General features: G+C 40.0%; 1 protein-coding gene across 1 annotated transcript in view; it reads left to right on the top strand.

The window, feature by feature from the left end:
* The first annotated feature begins 4447 nt into the window (after window positions 1-4447).
* Gramd3 (GRAM domain containing 3) overlaps window positions 4448-19721 on the top strand; it is a 100128-nt gene continuing 84854 nt past the window's right edge. The window contains exon 1 of the mRNA XM_005409323.2: window positions 4448-4641. Within this exon, the coding sequence (XP_005409380.1) occupies window positions 4517-4641 (125 nt within the window). The 5' untranslated portion in view covers window positions 4448-4516. The remainder of the gene's footprint in view (window positions 4642-19721) is intronic.

Genomic DNA, 19721 nt, shown 5'->3' on the forward strand with positions numbered 1-19721 from the left:
AGCCTGAACATGGCATAATCTACCAGATAAATCTTAAAGCACAAATATCCCTAGCTTTGCTTCGTAAGAGAAATCTCAATTATTTTTAAATGGAAATGTATAGTCCATGCCACTGGGAAGTTCACTTTTGAAACACTATTTACCTGGTGTTTTCAATTCAATCTTGTGCCTCAATAATGAAATGCCACACTCCCAGGAGAAGGAGGAAGAGGGGGAGGAGAACACCCAGGCCTCGAGTTGCCACCTCTTCTCTAGCCTACCACAGTAGGAATATCAGCTCCTTATCGGTGGGCTTCAGAGTGCTTGGGTATAAACAAGATTATCATCATTGCATGATACTGAGTTGTTGGGACTATGGACTTTGTGTTATACGGTCAAACTTTAATTCATGGAGTTTGAGCAAAAAAAAGTCATGCAAGAAGACGTCCAACCTCTCCCAGGACAGGAATTTTAAACTGAAATGCAGAGCATGAGAATGAGGCAGAACAGGCAGAATAAAACAAGGCAGGCTGGAGCCTGAGGCACTTCGCGGAGTGCTCAGGTCAGCATGTCCCAAGGCAGCACTACCACTTAGTACCAGCTGCTGATCGCCACACCCTGGCACTCTCATTTCTCCGGCAAGTTCCAGATAAACCACGTAGTATAAAATGGGTGAGAAATTTCTACTTGTAAAACATGATAAAGGCCAGAGAGAACACAAAAGACTGCCAAATCCCACCTACAATTTCTTGTTTTAGCACAAGAAAAAAATTAAGCCCAAAGATGTCAACTGACCTGCCAAGTGAAAGAGCCCAAGTTCATTTCTCTTCTTTGTCAAGTGCTCTTTTAAAAGCTCAGTGTATAATGATACAGCATGGGTGCTTTATTAGAAAGTATCAGAAAATGAGATAATCAGGTTACTTGTGGTCTTAAAACTGCCTGCTAGGTGTCAGTTCTATTTTTGTTTTAATCTCAAATTCCATGGAGGGATATAAATGGGTTTCTGCTGGCTGTACATTGGTAGTAATCTAGTTATTATGATAGATTATTTATTTGGGCCAGTGATATGCTCCATTTAGAGCTATATTTATCTACATGCCCTACTTCAGTTGTTTATCTTTGATCTGCTGCTCTTTGTTTTAATTTTCACAAATGAGAACTGCAGCACAGGTTAGGAACACGTTAGGCCAAGGCCACATCTAAAATGTCACAGCGCAGGGAGGGCCAGAGCTCTGCTGGTCTGTATTGCTGCACACTTATCACCTGCTAGGAATCTTAAAAATACAGCAGTCAGAGTTCACAGTTTTTCCCAGTGGTCCTGTTCATCAGAACCTCTTTCCCGCTGAACATAAGCTACTTGCAAGTTTTTGCAGATTTATAACAAGCGGCTCCTACCGAGAAAAACTCCGGCTCAAGCCCCAGCTGGATCCAGCCCTCATTCAGCTGTAGGATGCCTCCTCCCCCAGCACTGGCTATGTTTAAAACTTGAATGTCCCTGAGAGAGCGTACGCATTCCAGTTTTCTACTACTCTCTGGCTTCTGTGTTCACCCTTCTTACCTTCCCAGCTCCTGAAGGTATTTGAGTTTGTGACCTCTGCTCTAGACTTTCAGCAAATCTCATCTTTGGCACAATTTATTATGAAAAGGAATTAACTCAAAATCTTATGTCAATGTTTGGGCAAGATTATTTTCATAGCCGGATATGGTGACACCTGCCTGTAATCACAACACTCTGGGAAACTGAGGCTGGAGGATTCCAAGTTTCAGCCCAGCCTGGGCAATTTAGTGACTTAGTGAGACACTGTCTCATAATTAAAAATAAAAATATGCTGGGGCTACAGCTCACTGAGAAGGCCCTCAGTTCAATCTCCAGTTCCAGGCAGGTGGGGAAGCTATTTTTACCCTTCAGACTGCTTCCCATAGGCTGGAAAACTGCTGCCTGACAGAAATAACAATATCATCTTCATGATTGCAGTCATGGTCCAACTCACCTGCTTCCAAAGTATTGTGCAGATGGCCATGAAACTAATTGTGCATCATTTTATTCCCATTGTCTATAGGGTAAAGTTGGACTTGCCTCGCTCACACTCAGGGCTCTTCATAATTCAGCCTCCATGTGACGATCCCATCCTGTTCTATTTCTTTAACGCTCCCCACTCTGGCATGCGCACCTAGTCCAGGCCCTCTTATCTGTTCAGGGGCCCAGTTCCCTTTCTGTTCTGAGTTTGCCATGTGCCCTCAGTGAAACTCAACTCTGATGCCACCTTCCATGACACTTTCTGAAATTATTTTGATCTCAAATGATCTTGCCTCCTTTAAATGTAAATTTTTTTGGAGACCAGATCATTTTATTGGGGGTCTTGGAAGTAGAGAGAAGTCTCTGAAAAGATGCTTTAGACAAGGAGATCTGACGTCCTTGGCAGGGCTGGATCTCTCTGGGTCCGCCAGGGCCAAAAGTTAAATGTAAATGTTCAATGAATACTTGTGGAATGAATTAATCCAATCGTGAAAGACTTACTATTTAATTATGGCTAAATTTTAAGATACAGTTTTTTTTATAGAAATGTAACTTGGGCATGGATTATAATGAAATGTTATATATGAAACTATCTAGCAGAGATGCTATGTAGACTCAATATTAGCTGGAACAGAGACTTGAGAACTAACTTTATTCACTGTCTTTCTACCTGTCTTCACTTTAGATACATTTTCAATTATATGTATTGTCTTTTCCTAGCTATAATGTTGGCACATTTTTAAAAATTAGAGCTTTGCCAACGGACACATACTTGTAAACTGAATAAGTACTAAGCAAGCGTACCTCTTGAAAAATAAACCCAAAGACTGGCCACTGACCCTGGAACTTCTTTCTTTAGAGACATCTTATTCTAAATTAGGCATCCCCCACCCCATTAAAATCCAAACCTACATGAGCGTGAGTAACACACCACAGTTTATTGGTTAGTAACATCTGTAGTGATGAAACTTTTTTGTTTAGATGAGGCTGACACTACCACGCAGCTTTCTGCTACTATATAAGGTATGGCGATTGGTTTGTTTAAACACTTTATAAAACTTAGCTTATTTAATGTCTTTCCAATGTGATTTCCTATGCAATGGCAGTATAGACACAAGAGGAGAAAAGGGGAAGACAGATCGTGCCTGTCAAAGAAGAGCAGGAGGGAAGCTGGGTCAGGTGCCAGCAGGGAAGCTCAGCACTAGGGTGACTATCCATTATTGTTTACCCACCACCAAAGACTCCCTAGGATTCAGAGCATTTAGTGCTACAAGAAAAGAAAGAAAAAGAAAATTCCTAGCACCAGGATTAAGCTGGTCTCCCCAGTAGGAGTCAGGAAAATCACACAGAAAAGCATACTTTGTCAAATTTCAAAACTGTGCTCAGAGTCAGTAGCGCACACAGCAGCACAAGCGTACACCTGCGCAGTTATCAGTTGCTCAGAGCAAAGCGCTAATGAGGCCGAGGCTAAAGGTTTGATTTCCCAGGAAGCTTGGCTCACTTTCACAATCTAAATCTGTTTACTTCTCTTAAACCGGCCGTTCTCAAATATCACCACCTGATCACAAACGAGAGAGCTCAAAGCCACTTCAGAACAAATCCTTCACTACTGCTAGAAACATCGGTGGGAGGACCCTGATGTTCTCCTGTGCATGAACATTGCATAGCTGAAGATAACTGTCCTGGACGATTTCATTCCAATCCTATGGTGCCTGCAGGACTTGGACCATCTGTGGCTGCCCAGCTAGTAAGGGACAGAGATGAGTCTCAAACTCTTATCCCCTGGTGTTTATTTGTCTGTTTGTCTCTTTGTTGCTGCTTGGGTACACAGGTTGTAGCCTTGTGTAGCCCAGCAAAGTACAGAGCCTGAACGTTGAGATTAACTCTGTATGTGTCATATGCCTGAGGATCCAGAGCATTTCAGGTCCGAAGTACCAAGGAGTGCAGCCTGGAACCTCCCGTGCATCTTGCTTCAGCTGCCGCACAGTGGGCCGGCTGGTTCCTGTGTGCGCAGAGCCATAAAGCACATCCACATTCCTCACCCTGATGGTCAGGCTCAGTTGGTTAGAAAAGCCAGCCTGCTTTTACTGCCTGGACGCTGCCAGCCCCTGCTTCTCATTGCTCTGTGTTCCTTAAGTGTTTTCTTTTCTGAGAATTTTTTTTCTTTTTTTTTTTTTTTGCCTAAACCCACAGATTTAGTAGTGCTCATATTAGCAAACTGAAAGCTGAATTTCCCAAGTCAGTGGCCAGTCTTTGGGTTTATTTTTCAAGAGGTAAGCTTGCCTACCTCTTTGCTTATTTATTTAGAGCAAATGTCAGTAGGATGAAAACCACCTTGTCACGCTGTTACTCATTAACTGACTTTAAAAAAAAAGAGGGCTCAGCTAGATTATGAGTCAGGTGAAGAGCTTCCTCCAAGACAGGAGCTGTGCAGAGCTGAAACAGATTTTCACTCTGTGTGGGAGCTTTGGAAAGGAGCCTTGGAGCTAAGTCCTTGACTGGGTAGTGGACAAGTGTACCATGGTGAAGAAAAGGCTGTCTTCTGATGACTCAGTGTTCCGGTTTCACGTTCCAGCCAGCCCGAAGAACGTCGGTGCAGAGGCCCCGCACAGCTCCGTAGACAGCTGCGGCTCAGTGTTCCTCAGGTGGGTGCAGCTCTGCCTGCCATCTCCTTTGTCTGTTCCCCGGGGTCTTAACCACCCACAGGGGGCCTTGGAGATCTGCCTTGTTCTGAGGTAGCAGTCAGCCAAAGGGAAAGAGAAGGCACAGCCTGGGTATCCTGGCCAGTGGATCTGAAGGGTACAGAAAGAAGGGATCTGATCGGAGCAAACAAAACTGTTGCTGCTACTAAGGAAAATAATCTTTACAGTCCTTTTTGTACTTTTTTGGGGGGGTACTAAATCAATGGCCACTGGGCAGATCCTCAGTTATGAACTTACTCTCAGATTCACAGGTGTAAAGACATATTTAAACCAGAAACCTACTGTGCTGTCAGAATTCCCTGGGTTATTATTAAAATGTCATGACTAAGTTGTAATCATTAAAATAGTAAAATAATTGCCCTTTTTGCCTTTCATTTTGTCTTTTGAAATGAAATATTAAAATGTACTAGCTGTGCTCTAGTTCAACTACTTTCTATGAGTGATTTACAGCAGCTTTGATTAGATTCTAAACATACTTTACAGCTGTGAATACTAATATCTAAGTCAGCACCACTCTGAACCTGTGTAATTATATATTTTAATGAAAATTCAATTGTCAACTCTTATTCATTTTGTTTCAATAATTTCCTAGCAATTTATAAAATATAGAAATCAGAAGTGGAAATCAAATATAAGAAGTTTTTCACTGAGCTTTCATGTAACTTTCATGTAAACACCAATGAAAAGAAAAAAATATTCTCCACAACTAAGCTTTACTTTTAGATAATGCCATATCTAGAAAAGCAAAGATTTATTTGTGTTTTTTAATAATTTAAAGTAGTTTACACAAAAAGTATTTGAAATTATAGCCTCCAGAGATTATATGAAAAACAAAAGAAATCTCATCTTATTAAATGTCATTCTAGTATCAGTTTATGAAAACTAAATCATTTTAAAAAGAAACCTTAGGATCCAAATTGTTGTTTAATCTATTTTTTTCAAGTTCACTTAATTTTTCTATCCAGCAGCAAAAGGCATTTTTCTTACTTGCCATAGTGGTCATTTGAGCAAGAGTGTAACTCTAATATTTAACAACGGAAAAACTCCTGCATGATTTCCATATTGTGCTGAGTTTCAAGTGTCTCTCTAGTGCTTTGTATGCTTAACCTGTCACTTAAGTAGACTGTCAGCCAAACTCCACTTTGCAGAACAAGCTGTACCAAGGAAAAATAAGTGAAATTAAAATGCATGTAAAATTTACTAAGTATAATTTAAATAAATATCACAGAATTTTTTTAAAAGCCTGCACCAACCTAAATACAGGCCTCCTTCAAAAACGGCCCAACCCATGTCACCTGCATGTTCAGATATTCAATATCAAAGTTCCATTTTAGCATTTATAAATGCTATTTTAAAATGTGCATTGGAACCAACCTAAAATTAGCATATTTCCAACTAGTTTAGATGTTAGAGGACTTTTAACCTAGTTGAAAAATCTCTTTAATGCTTAATGTATAAAATCACTGAATAAAATCTGCAGGATTAAGACACATATTGGTTAAATTTTTGAGATACAAATAAATACTTTCTTTTACCTTCTAAATAAATATTACAAATGTATGTAGCTATTTTGGTATTCCATTATTCTTTCATGAAGTAAAGCACAAATCAACAAACCATTTTAAACAGGCACAGGTAGAATTCATAACTGTATTTTTGTTCATTCAGTTCAACAAAGTTTTATGGAGTAACTGTTACATGCCAGGCTATGTGGAAGGCACAGGGGATAGAAGTAGTAGTGAGATCAACCTAGTTCCTGCCTTCATGGAAGTTACTAGTTGAATGTCAGAGACAGGTAAAAAATATGAATGAATGCATTCATACATGCACAGATAGTTAGTGCAAAAGTTAACACATGTGCCAGGCATGATGACACATGCCTATAATCCCAGCACTCAGGAGGCTGAAGCAGGAGGATCGCTGCAATTTCGAGACCAGCCTGGGATACAAAGTGAGTTCAAGGCCAGCCTGAACTGCATAGCGAGACCCTGTCTCAAAAAGACAGAAAAAAATTAACACATCACAGGAAACAAATCAAAGCTGAGGTAGAGAATAAGGCAGGGATTACTTTAAGTCGAATGGTGAATGAAGGGCTCTCCAAAGAAGTGGTTTTTGGCTTAGAGAATGAGAGGAGCCTGCCAGGGAGATGTTGGGAAGGAGCGTGCTGTGCTAAGATATGGAGTTTCTTGAGTCTTGAAGAATGTGGTGGGGCGGCAGAGAAACGAGGAGATGGAAGGGTTGAGCACTCTATTGTAGTTGTGCTGGAACCAAATGAGGGTGGGAGAAAAGGACTGTCGGGATGTTGTGTTCTCTCTAGAGAAGAACTCAGGCCTGCCTGGGAGTCATTTACAGTTGTTTTGCCTCGTTTTGTTTTGATTTTTTCTCTTTCAAGCAAAGCTATACCTTGCCGGTGTCTCCTGGTAGACATATACTCTAAAGCAGTGATAGCAAACCCATGGCATGTGTGTTACTGTGTTTTTCTTTTATAACAAAAGATGTTAATGAAGGGTTATTTTTTCTAAGCTAAAACTTCCATGTCAGGTTGAAAACCAATGCTGGCACTTTGCAATAAAAAAATGGGTTTGGGGTTGCAGCTTGGCACTCAGTTGCTGAACCGTTCACCGTCACTCTTCTAAAGCATATGCCTGGGACAGGATCTGCTCCTTGCTGACTGCCTTCTCACTTTCTCTGCAATCTAGGTGTGAAATGGTATTCAACATGGCTTTAAATTGCATTTCTCTTATTAATACAGTAATAGGAGCACCATTTCCATGTGTGTAACAGTCATTTTTGTTTCCTCTTCTTTTTGGGAAGTAAGGGTTACTATTTTTTAACACTAGTTTCACTAGTTAATTACCATAGGCTTGCTGGACTTGGTGGGACTTGACTGTAAGCCCAGCACTGGGGAGGCTGAGGCAGGAGGACTGACTTGACTTTGAGACCAGCCTGAACTACATAGTGAGACCCTATCTCAAAAACCTGAACCAAGACAACTGAATTTCTGTTCCCTGGAGCTATAGAGAGAAGAGTGATACAGTAACTCCCCAACTTGTGACAAGTTCCATTCCAGGAGATCATTCATAAGTCAGACTCTTTTAAGTCCAACAAAGTGGGTCTTATACACCTTTGGCAAGAATGCACAATGTAAAGCATGCAAAAATCAAACACACACACAAAAATACACCAAGTCCCAGCTCTACTGTTCTACCGTACACTATTGCACTGTACAGAAAGCACATAGCAGCACAACTGTGACAATGTCTGGCAGACATCTCCCAGCAGACAAATGAGCTACTTCCATGATTTGTTCTCATCTGCGAAGGTCTGTAACATGAGGTCCGTTTGTATCTGTGAAAGTTCACAACACATATGTTCCTAAGTTTGGGGCTTATTGTGTTTAGCAGCTGGAGGGATGTTGAATCTTGGGAAATGAAGAGCATCCCTGTTCAGAAATAGAAATGAACTGACAGCACACAAAGAAAGCAAGACCACATTACAGGGATATAAAATGGCATCATTTCCTGGGTGTTGGGGTGGGTATTTTTGTGAATGGGTAAGTTCAGGGTACCAGGACCTACGAATGCCACAAATCCTCAGAGACAAAAGTGAGAGGCAGACAAACTCAGAAAGCACAGAGAGACAAGTGCTCCAGGATGTGGAGAAGCAGGGCTGTGGGACCATGTGTGATGGAAGAGGTTACCCACGGAGGACTCTGCTTCTTTACTCTGAGAGTTAGAATTTTCTGAGCAGGAGAGAGCAAAACTCCTCAGCAACAGTCATGGCTGGGAGAGAAAGGACCTACAGTCTCTTTCCCAAGTTTCACAAGATACTTCCCCGCACTTCTCTTGTGAAAAGCATATCGTAGCTTCACAATATCCATGCTTTGTGCTGCTGCCAGACTTTTGAACATGCTGGAAGCCCCTTTCCCCTCGGCTGCCTTAAACTCTCCAATTTACTTTTCATTATATACTTCCTGAGAGATGTACACGACCTCTAGGGGGACTTCCATAGGGCCTCTGTCTTAGTTACATTTCTCATTGCTGAGACAAAATACCCACTATCCACAAGTTAAGGGAGGAAAGGTTTATTTAGCTCACAGTGTGTACAGGTTCTACTCCATAAACTGCTGGCTCCAAGGCATGAGTGGTAGACGGGCATTACAGGGGAAAAACAGTTCATGGCAGGCAGAAGGTAGCAAAGCAAGCAAGCAAGGCACTAACAAGCCTTTTTCTGTCCCTAACAATGTATCCCGGCTACTGGGATTAGGGCAGTGCCAAACCAATGATTTAGTAATTATCTACCCTTAACCTTAACACCCTTTATCCTAACATTGCACCATGAATCAGTCACACACTGTAGATCCACCCACCTCTGAAAAAGCCTCACCTATGACTACATGAGGCCATAACAACCCCTCACTGCTACCTTCCAAACTAGCACACTTTCTTATTTGTTGACATCACATCCTATATTAACTACTTATCAGAATATATTGCCATCAAGGTATTTTTGATTTTCTGTGCATGGGATTTCGGGCTTCTTTTATAAAGCCAATACAGCTTGAGCATCTAGCCTCTCCCTCTAAGGTCCTGACACCTTCCCTAGCAAGGTGTTCACATGTTCATACATTTTTTTGTAAAATCTGCAGAAAACAATCGTGACTGCTATCTCTCTCCAGTCCAATTTTCCCTCTATCACACTTCCTTTCCAGTCTGGTAGCCAAGGTCATTTTTGGCATTCTTATCTAGGAGAAGTTGTTTGGAAGTTCATTTAGTTGAGTATTAGTGGAATACATTTATGTGATTTTGCTTCATTTCTATGTATGCATACAGTATTGCTGGCCATCTAGTGGAGGAATGGCTTCCAGGAATATTCCCACCACTCACCAAGCCAAATCTCTTTCCTTAGTGGCACACACAGAGGAGTGGGGCCAGCAATAACATCATGATATAAACAGGTGCTGTGCATCAGAAGTACGTGAGTAGTGGAAGAGAAACGAGGTGTGAAATATATTAAGCAAAAGCTAACCCTTGGGAAACTCTTCCCACCATTACATATAGAAATTCTAAAACAGTGGACTCCGTTCTCATTACTGCCTAATCAAAACAGAAGTTCTTTCCTGTTAGGATTATGTACTCAATAGTGCATATAACCAAAGTAAACAATCTTATAATTTTTTTCTTTTATGATGATAATTGTACATAAGAGAATTTATTAGAATTTTTGTGTTTATGGAGCATAAACCCAAGTGGCCACTGCCTCTGTGTGTGTCACACAGATTACCATGACACTGTCAAGAATGGGCTTGAATGTGAAAAAATAGTCCAATTTATCAACAAAAAATAAGGTTTCTTTCCTAGGGAAACGTCTAAATTATCTTCTGTTCTCTTGATTGAACATATTACAAAATTGTTGCAATATGAAGAGATCAGTGAGTGTCAGCAAACAATTTTAAGAACACATAAAATATGACAGACAGTTAATTTAAAATAGTGTTGCATTGCTTTTAGGAATTTGGAGATATATGTGGAGTTTGTCAGATTTTTCAAATTATTTCTGCCTGTATTCTAAATAAAATGTTTACTTTCATACCTAAATTTTATTCCTAATTTTTCTTATAGAAGACCTTAAAATTGTAAAAACTTAAGGCCCACACAGCTTGCACCTGTCCCTGACTGTTACTGTTTCTATGCCTCTGTCCCCCAAGAGATCTGAGATTTTGTATGTGTAGGACTTGATGCAGACAATGCTGAGAGAAGGAACAGGCTTGGTTCTGCCAGCTGAGGGGACAAACCCCCAAGTGGAATGCATGTGAGCTTTTAAGTAACTGCTTGTTATCAGTCTTTCATTTCTGGAAATTTGGAAATTCTCATATGTACAGGAAAAGCAATTTTCTAAAAATGTTTGGAGCAATGTTGACTACATTAAAACTTTCAGACAACTGAAATTGTCAGTGAGTGTACAGATTGAAACTGAAATTGTCAATTGCTGTACAGATTTTTAAAAGTTTATCAGCTACATTTATATCTCTTTGTCTTTATTTATTTATGATTTATTTAGGTTTCATGTGTAACAGAAATATAACCAGGCAAGTATAATTGAAATTGAATTGAAAGTTCTAGGAGTTGCCTCCTACATACCAGCGTGGGAGATCCTGCTAGAAGTATGGAAGAGGTGAATGGGTGGTTACATATAACCCAGCAGTAAAATAAGAGTCTTTTCTATTGGCACAGTAGCTTATCCACACAGATTCTTGTTTTATAGATGTGATGTTATCAACATTACCAGTTATTCTCTACATTGCCTAGGTAAAGAAAGAAAGTAACAAACAAAAAAAAAAAAAACAAGTTTTCTATTATCCCTTTATGACAAAATTAAGCCAACAAAATTAGTTCCACAAATGAATACACACCAGACACATGGCCAAAATGGTACAATACTCCCTTTCAGTGACCAACATTTTCACCTGGCTTGGCTTCACATTATTTGGGCTATTTCCAAAATCAAATTCACCTTCAAATGGCACTTAATACAATTTATCCATCTCACCAAGGGTGATATTTTAGCATCCCAGAGGGGACAGTAGCTTCAGAAATAGGTAGCTTCAGAAATAGGAAATCATGTTTCAAAAGCTCCACCTCCAAATACATGCGATATGGGGAGACCTAAACCATAACACTGACCTACCAAGCTAGAGTTAGCTGGGGCATGGTGGCGCATGCCTATGATCCCAGCACTCGAGAGGTTGAGGCAAGAGGATTGCTGTGAGTTTGAGGCCAGCCTGGACTACATAGTGAGACCATGTCTCACAAAAAAAGAATTAGAAAGAAGTAGACACAGTTCTGTTTGAAGGAACAAAGTTAAGAAATCTTTGAGATTGGCAATCCTACCTTGACTCATTATGTGATTCTATGGATTTCCAGTGTACAGATGCTCCTCAACTTATAATGAGCTTACTTCATTAGAAACTCAACATAATTGAAAATATTAAGTCAAAACTGTATTTAAAATACACCTGTGTCAGTAACTTTTTCATCACTGGGACAAAATACCCAACACCTGCAGCTTAAAGGAACAGAGGTTTATTTTGGGTCTTGGTTTTAGTAGGTTCAGCACATGGTGGGCTGGCTCCAAGCAGAAATGGGATGGTGGAATGGCATGGCAGAGAATAGCTGCTCAATCCACGGTCACACCCCAAGTGCAGACCAAACCTGACCTCTTAACAACACCTTCAGCTATGAACTCAATAGATTAATCCACTGATGAGAAAGAACAGTGCCCCCATGATGTAATCATGTTTCAAAAGCTCCACCTCCAAATACATGCGATATGGGGAGACCTAAACCATAACACTGACCTACCAAGCTCACTATTACAGTAACTATACCATAGAGAGTGAGTTGTACCCCGTTGTGATTGCTTGACTGCCTGGAGCTGTGGCTCACTGCCATTGCCAGCATCAACAGAATATCATCGACAACGGGCCAAGGGAAAGTCAAAATTCAAAGTATAGTTTCTACTGAGTGCATGTTGCTTTCACTCCATCCTAAGACACACACATCATCACAAGTCAGACCATCTTAACTCAGAGTACTTTTTTCCACATGTGATACTGGGAATTGAACCCAGAGCTTCCAGGCACACTAGGCAAGTCCTCTACTTTTGAGAAGTGGTGAAAGAGCAAGCATGATGGATAATTTCCTTGGACAGTAATAGAAGGCTTTCTATAGTCTGTGTAGGGATTCTCTGTAGAAGGAGGGCTGCCTAGTTTCGTCACTTAGGAACTGTGTATTCTCTCTATCCCCACTTTCCTCAACTATAAAATGAGAATAATTATAGGGCAGCATTAATTATGATAATATGTGAAATATTTGGCACACAGCAACTATTCTAATACCAAATGACTATTATATAGCTATTATAAGGCAGTAGGGGAAGGATCCAGAGAGGGAAAAAATGGTATATTCACGTGTTACTAACAGCTCCTAGGGGTTAGGAATACAACCTTTCCTCTCTGTCCCCAGCATCTAACAAAAGAAGAACCTGATGAGCTAGAGAATGCCTAAAGACCCATCTCACGCTTTCAGAGCTCCTGTCTATGTTAGTGACGAACAAGAAGGCAATATATAGGCACTTTAAAAACTTAATGATTAGCTAACTCTCCCAGCAATAACTTTCCATGGAGTATTTCCTATTCATTCCCACGTTACAGTGCTTACATAACTGCGCATTTAAGATATGAAGCACAGCAAAAACCTTGCCTAATGTAAAAAAAAAAAAAAAAAAACTACCAGCTGCCAGGGTGATCCTGGAGGAAAAGAAATTCTTTTGTCTTTAATTCCTTCCTATGGTCCCATAAGGACAAAATAATGTGCCACACCTAGGGCTCACTGCAACACATGCGTCTGTGCAGAAGGGAAAGAGACCTAGGAGCAGGAATGGTGAGGGTGCACAAGAGTGCTCCTACACCGAGCTGTCCTTTGGCCCCTGAAGAGGATGCTTGGTCACCTGACTGTCGCATCACTTATCCTGCTCTGTGCCCCCGGGATCCATCAGACACGTATGCTAGCTCTGGGGCTCTGCATTTTCTTCTTTGCCTACAGCACACTGACAAAGCAAATTCAGAGCTGGTTGTGCTGCCTGAGAAAGCCTCCCTGGACATCAGTCTCCTTTTCTCTGTGCTCGCAGTTTGCCTTCTGTTTGCTCCCAGGCTGCCATTTATCACGAATTAAATTGTACTTGTTATGTCTGTCTTTCTCACTATGCTGCCTTCTGTGTCTCACCAATCACTCAGCACAGTTCCCGGCACACAGAAGACAGGGATCAGTGTTAGGTAGATGTTAGGAGGGTGATGGGTAAGTGAAGAATTCCCTGAGCTGACCCTTGCTAGGGTTGCTGCTGTCCTCACCCCGAGAGGCTGATGCTCAGCAAGACACACAGGGCGCATAAGTCATTAATTTGCCCTGTCTAGGTAACAGTTAGTGGCAAAGTCAAATGACACTTTCGACCTTCTGACTCACGGCCCAAGCCTTGTCACTTCTCCACATGGATTTATCATTAGATCTGAATTGGTATTTGACTCTGTGGTCTCAAATGTGTTATCTTTGCAAATGAGAAAAATGAAAGGACAATTATACAACAAAAAGGCTTCTGGGAACTATATAAACTGAACTTTCTATTTCCCTAAATTTAAATATAAACTTCTTTGTAAGTTCATTTCGCATTGAATTCATCAAAGTTTAAAAGCAAATTTAATTTCTATAAAATCTAAACTACATATGAAAGAAGCAGGCATTTACTTCAATAAAACATCATTTTTTAATGTAATAGGTAATTACACATGCCACACACTTTCCTATCTTTGTGCCTTTGCTCCAGTTTTCTCTGCCTGGAATAACATTTCCCTCAAGAAATACTTAGTCAACAAGTCTTTGTTGTGTAACAAAGCATTAGAAATCCAGCAATGAATAAAACAAGTGTGGTCCAGGTTCTTCTATTGCTGAGAGTCAGAAAAGGGCATTAAAGGATTAACATTAAAAAAAAAAATGCTCTGCCCACAATCCTTGCAGGACTCTGAGCAAATATGCAACATGCAGAGGCAAATCCAAATTTCCAATCAGTCACTAATATGAGCACAAACTCACCAAGGAAGCGCATTCCAAGCTGAGCAAGTAATTCCCACAAAGGCAGAATGAGTTAGCAGTCAACTTGCTTCAGGGCAAGTTATGACAAAACTTGGCCGCTTAAATGATAAGCATTTGTTACCACACATTATCTATAGATTCTGATTCTGGGAGCGAATTAGCTAGGTAGTTCTGGCTCAGGCACTATTGGGAGGCTGCTGCCAGCGGTCAGCCAAGGTTGCAGTCCTCCAGTTTCTTGCTGGGGCAGCAGGAAGTGCTTCCAAGGTGACCCACTTATGCAGCCCATGTGTTTGTTGCTACAGGGGGCCTCAGTTTCTCTCCTTGTAGACAGAGAGCTGTTTGAATGTCTTTACAATATGGCTGCCAGCTTCCCCTAGAGCAAGTGACTCGTGAAATAGCGCTATGAAAAACACCGTGGCAGACCTTGCTGGGACAACACCAAGATTCCCATCTGCCTGTGTGAGAGATATGGAGGAGGATGAAATAAAAGACAGAGACAATATTAGGGATACATGAAAGGGAGGTTGGGAGGTCAGTGCCTCAGGATGAGCCGAGACAAAGACACTTCGAGCTCACCACTATTTATTAGGGACTTACACATGTTTAGGGTGGGTAGTGAGTGAGTCAGGGAATAGCAATGGCAATTGCTATGGGAGAACAAAGCATTCTTGCAAGAATGAGACAAGGATTAATAAACAATCTGCTTTTCCCCCAAGTGAAACTTTTACTACTTCTACTGCATTGTTCTAAAGAACCTCCTCGCAAGGCATAGTGGCACATGCCTGTAATCCCAGCACTCAGGAGGCTGACGCAGGAGGATTGTTGTGAGTTCCAGACCCTCCTGGGCTACAAAGTGAGCTCAAGGCCAGCCTAAGCTGCATAGGGAGACCCTGCCTCAAAAAAGACCAAAAAAACCCTTCCTCATCCTTAGCAGTTCTTATCTTGCCCTGTGGGCACCACGACTTCACAGACCTTTGAGTCCTCAGCCATAGCTGGGAGAAAGCAGGAGCTTTCACATTCTAATCCGGTCCACAAGGCAAGACCAAAATAGCCTCAAACACACCCTAGCCTCAATTTATAATTTGTGGTCCCTAACAAGTGTCTTGGTTACTTTTTTCTCACTGCTGGGACAAAATACCTGACGCCCAGAATTAAGGAGGGAAAGGTTTATTTCGCTTACAGTTTGTGGAGGTTTCAATCCATACTAGGCATGATTATAAGGCAGAGTGGCACATGGCAGAGGGCTGCATCTCAGGGCGACAGCACAGCAAAGCAGCTACCAGGACACACACACCAGGGTGGAAGGGGGGAGGAATGCCCCAAGCACTCTTTCCTCTCCCTTACATATGCAAACTATCCACTCCCAGGCAAGTGCAGCTCTCACACCCATATTCAAACTCTAATAGCCTGCCCCAGGGCCGCAGGAGGCTTTGGGGGGACACACAGATATAGACCATAACAACAAGATAGCAGAAGTTGTACTGGCACTGTGTATCCTTTTGGTTACACCGTTCAACCTTTTATATGTAGGGTGAAGAAAGGTAATGCCAAGGGCGAAGATATCAAGAGGGGGCTACTGGGGCCATCTTGTGGGTTGGCCACCACATAGCTATGGGGTAATACAAAAGCTACCAAATAATTTTAATCTGAAAGATAGTATTAGCCTTGGAGGTATTCAGATCTGTATTTGAATCACAATACTATCTCTGCTATGTCCCCTTAGCTCAGTGATCTAATCTTTCTAAACCTCAGTTATCTCCTTTGTAAGATGACTTAATAACACTTACCTTGTTGGACTAAATTAAGGTTGGTATGGATAATTATGCTGTCTGGCAAAATGGGGAGTGCTAAAGAATTGCTAAGAAATATTTTTATAGGTACAGTATAAGTGAATGATTAGTATAGAAATACTGTTGGAAATCATTATCCCCACAACCCTGTCAAATTCTGAAGTTGTTTTTGTTATGTATTTTATTGTTTCCATATATTATTTTACAACAGTGAGAGCCAAATACAGGGAGAAGTTACATGAGACATAAAAAATTATTTACTTTTATTTATTTTAATAATAGAAACCATAATAATGTAAAAACCATAGGGACTTTTAGAGTCAAACTGCAAGATTTAAACAACTGTCAAGTTATTTCATTCCTTCTATATGGCTGAAGTCCATATTATAATGACCTAATAAAATATAGAAATAAAATAGAAAAAAAAGAACAGAAACCACTAATAGAGAGCCAAGTGGGTTTCTCAAAATTACAGCTCTTCTAAAAAACAAAAAGCAAAAATGGAGTATCTATAGAATAAAGGATAGATTAAAATGGTCAAGTCTATGTCATGTCAAAATGATAAATTTTTCCAACATTTCTACTGGTTTACAAGGTTGAATGATGTTTTATACTCGAGAATTTGAGCATCTGTGCTCTGGCTCAATTTTAAATGTCTCTGATCTTAGTTTCTTCTCTGGAAAAATATGAATAAAGACACTAAAAAAAGTTTTTCATGTGTGTACTCAAAACAATATTTCTCCAAATTTGTAATTTATTTCTCCAAACCTTGTCCTGGCACACTTAAACTTCCTCAGTCAAATCACTAACTCTCTCTTCTTCCTCATCTCTCAAATAGATCTATTGTGAATGAGATTTTTCTGGACAGTAAAGAAATAGAAAAAGGCAAGGAGGGGAACATAAAGGGATATTTTCTGGGAGAAAAAAGAAAAGGGATTTTTTTCAGAGATTATTTTATCTTCATGGTATTTTTTAAAAATTGATTTAGTTGTTATCTGAGTGGTAGACATCATGAAGTTAATAAAGCTGAAATTCTAGTGTCTATATCTTGAATGTACCAATTCTAATTTAATATTCAGTATTGGGTCTAATTTTGCATTTTATAAAGAAAGTTCACCATACCATGTAAGCTTCAGGTCCTACAAAATTGGCTCTATACCAACTGCTACTGTTAACATAAAGATGCATTCTTCCACCAAGATCAATTTTCTAAATATTAGAATCATAACTTTATTCCAGTAAATAGAATACTATTTACTAACAGGTCATTTAACAAAGTTATGCTATTATTATGCTATGAAAGGTTATTTCCAAAATGATTGCTTCCTGAAGAACTTAGAAATGACATTTTTCCCCAACACAGACACAACTTTTAAAGAAACATCCATATGATTGTTATACAATATGACCACATTATATAAACCATGTAATTCATCACACTAGATTGTATAATGCATTTAAATGTAGAATCTTTTGAGGAAAAAGTAGTTGTAATTTTTCTTCCTTCTCAAAGGGGAATAAACAACCACTGATTTTTTTACTACCTACATTATTGTATCCCTCATCTGAGGAGTTCTGATGAATAAGAGCTTCCATATCTCCAACAGCTACTCCACTGACAACTCCTATTTGAATTGACAGGTAGTATAAATAGTAATGAAGAGAACTGATTCCTCAGCCTTTTAATACCTGGGTTCCAAACTTATCTCACTTACTTAGTGGCCTGTACTTTATTTTGTGCTCTGTTAGCAAATGTAACATCAATTGGAAACTGGTGAACCAATTGTTGAATATCACATTCCAATTAGTTTGGGAGACAGGAGCAATAAGTCTGTTCACAATATCATTCAGTTTATTACTACACGAATAACGATCTGATGGCTGAGTTCCAGAATAAATATCTAAATTGAAAGCATAATACATCTTCACATCTACGAAGGCATAAATTACTATGTCATATTTTGACCCATCACTTTTCAATGAGTCCTTTACATTCCCACAATCATCATGAGAAACCCTGCTAAGTATAGCAGACTTATGAATGCTTTCAATTCAGTTAGTGAGATATCATAACAAATACAGTTTTGAATATGGCTATTGGTGCACACAGAACATTTTACTTGCATTTCAGCCTTTGTGCATTTCACAGCATCTTGTAGCATTTCCTTTGTTATAATTTCCAACACTGAATGGCAGTGCTGGCATTCTGTCCAAAACCTTTCACCCCTGCCAAGACCCTTACTATATTTTTAGACCTAGTTCTAACATCGGATTGTTCCATTTGGCCAAGTGGCCATTTCACAACATTTTGACTAGTCAAATATGTACTCACATTACTGTTTCCTTCATCATCTATGTCAAAGAGGTCTGTATTCTCTGCATCTGTATCAATCAATTCTTGCTCCATTTCACTGTCACAGGAACTTTGACTCACACTGCCAGTGTCAAAGTCATCATTATCATCCTCATGCACCCACACCACTCTTCTTCATTATGCATTTTACCATAATGAATCATCTTCATCATCCATCCATGAATAATCAGATGACTCACTTTTGACCTCCTGCAAAACTTGCAATCTGGTTTTTCATGTGCCATTATACTACATTGGGCTACTTCTACCAGAAAAATCAAAACAAACCTTTTTTTACCAAATCATGGAGTGGTGAGAATCTATTGGACCCTCTGTGGTGCTCTGGTAAACATACACAAAACAAAGCTACATGGAGCATCATGTGGGTAAAAATCCCATTTTGTCGCTTTTGCACACATGCACATACCTTGCTATTTTCATACCAAGTGGATAAATACATAGATTGCTTCCTCTATCCTTCAGGGAAAGATACTGAGATGCACAAAGTACACATTTACAGTACAAAATTAAGGGATGGGGCCCACTGGAACCACTCATATACAAAGGGGAGAGAAAGTGGGCATGGTGGTATATACCTGTAATCCCAGCACTCTGGAAAGAAAGCTAAAGCAGAAGAACTACAAGTTTGAACCTAGCATGGGCAGTTTAGCAACTTAGCAATACCTTATCTCAGAATGAAAAATGCCTGGCAGTGTAGCTCAGTATAAAGACTTTGGATATAGTCCCCAGTACCACAAAAAAGTCGAGACTTGGGGCACCTCCTCCCTTACAGGGTGGATACAAAGACAAATGAGTTAGGATGCCTGTGAAGTACCCAAAAAAGAAAAGAAAAAGAAAAAATGGTAAATAAGAAGAAGAACTTCAATGGTAAATAAAAAGAAGTGTAACTTATGATGAATGATCAGTTGTGCTGCAATCACAGATTTTTGGTCTAGGACTCTTCTTTTGACCCAAGAAACATTAGCATTGTTTATTGTTGATACCAAAAGAAATGAAATCATTCTCCTGTGTGCCTGCCTGTCAGGTTTTATGATGGTGCCAGGCTACCTAATCATAGCAGGGCTACAGTTCCATGTAATTTCAGGGACCTTTCCGTTGGTACTTTTAGAAACACAGTGATAACTTTATATGCTAGGCAATTTTTATTAAATCTAGTCACAGTTCTATATCTTTTAGTAAAAATGACACTGACCTAACATTTATTAGATGTTTCCT

Source organism: Chinchilla lanigera, unplaced genomic scaffold, assembly GCF_000276665.1.
Source record: "Chinchilla lanigera isolate Chin_1 unplaced genomic scaffold, ChiLan1.0 scaffold00120, whole genome shotgun sequence".
Lineage (NCBI taxonomy): Eukaryota > Metazoa > Chordata > Mammalia > Rodentia > Chinchillidae > Chinchilla > Chinchilla lanigera.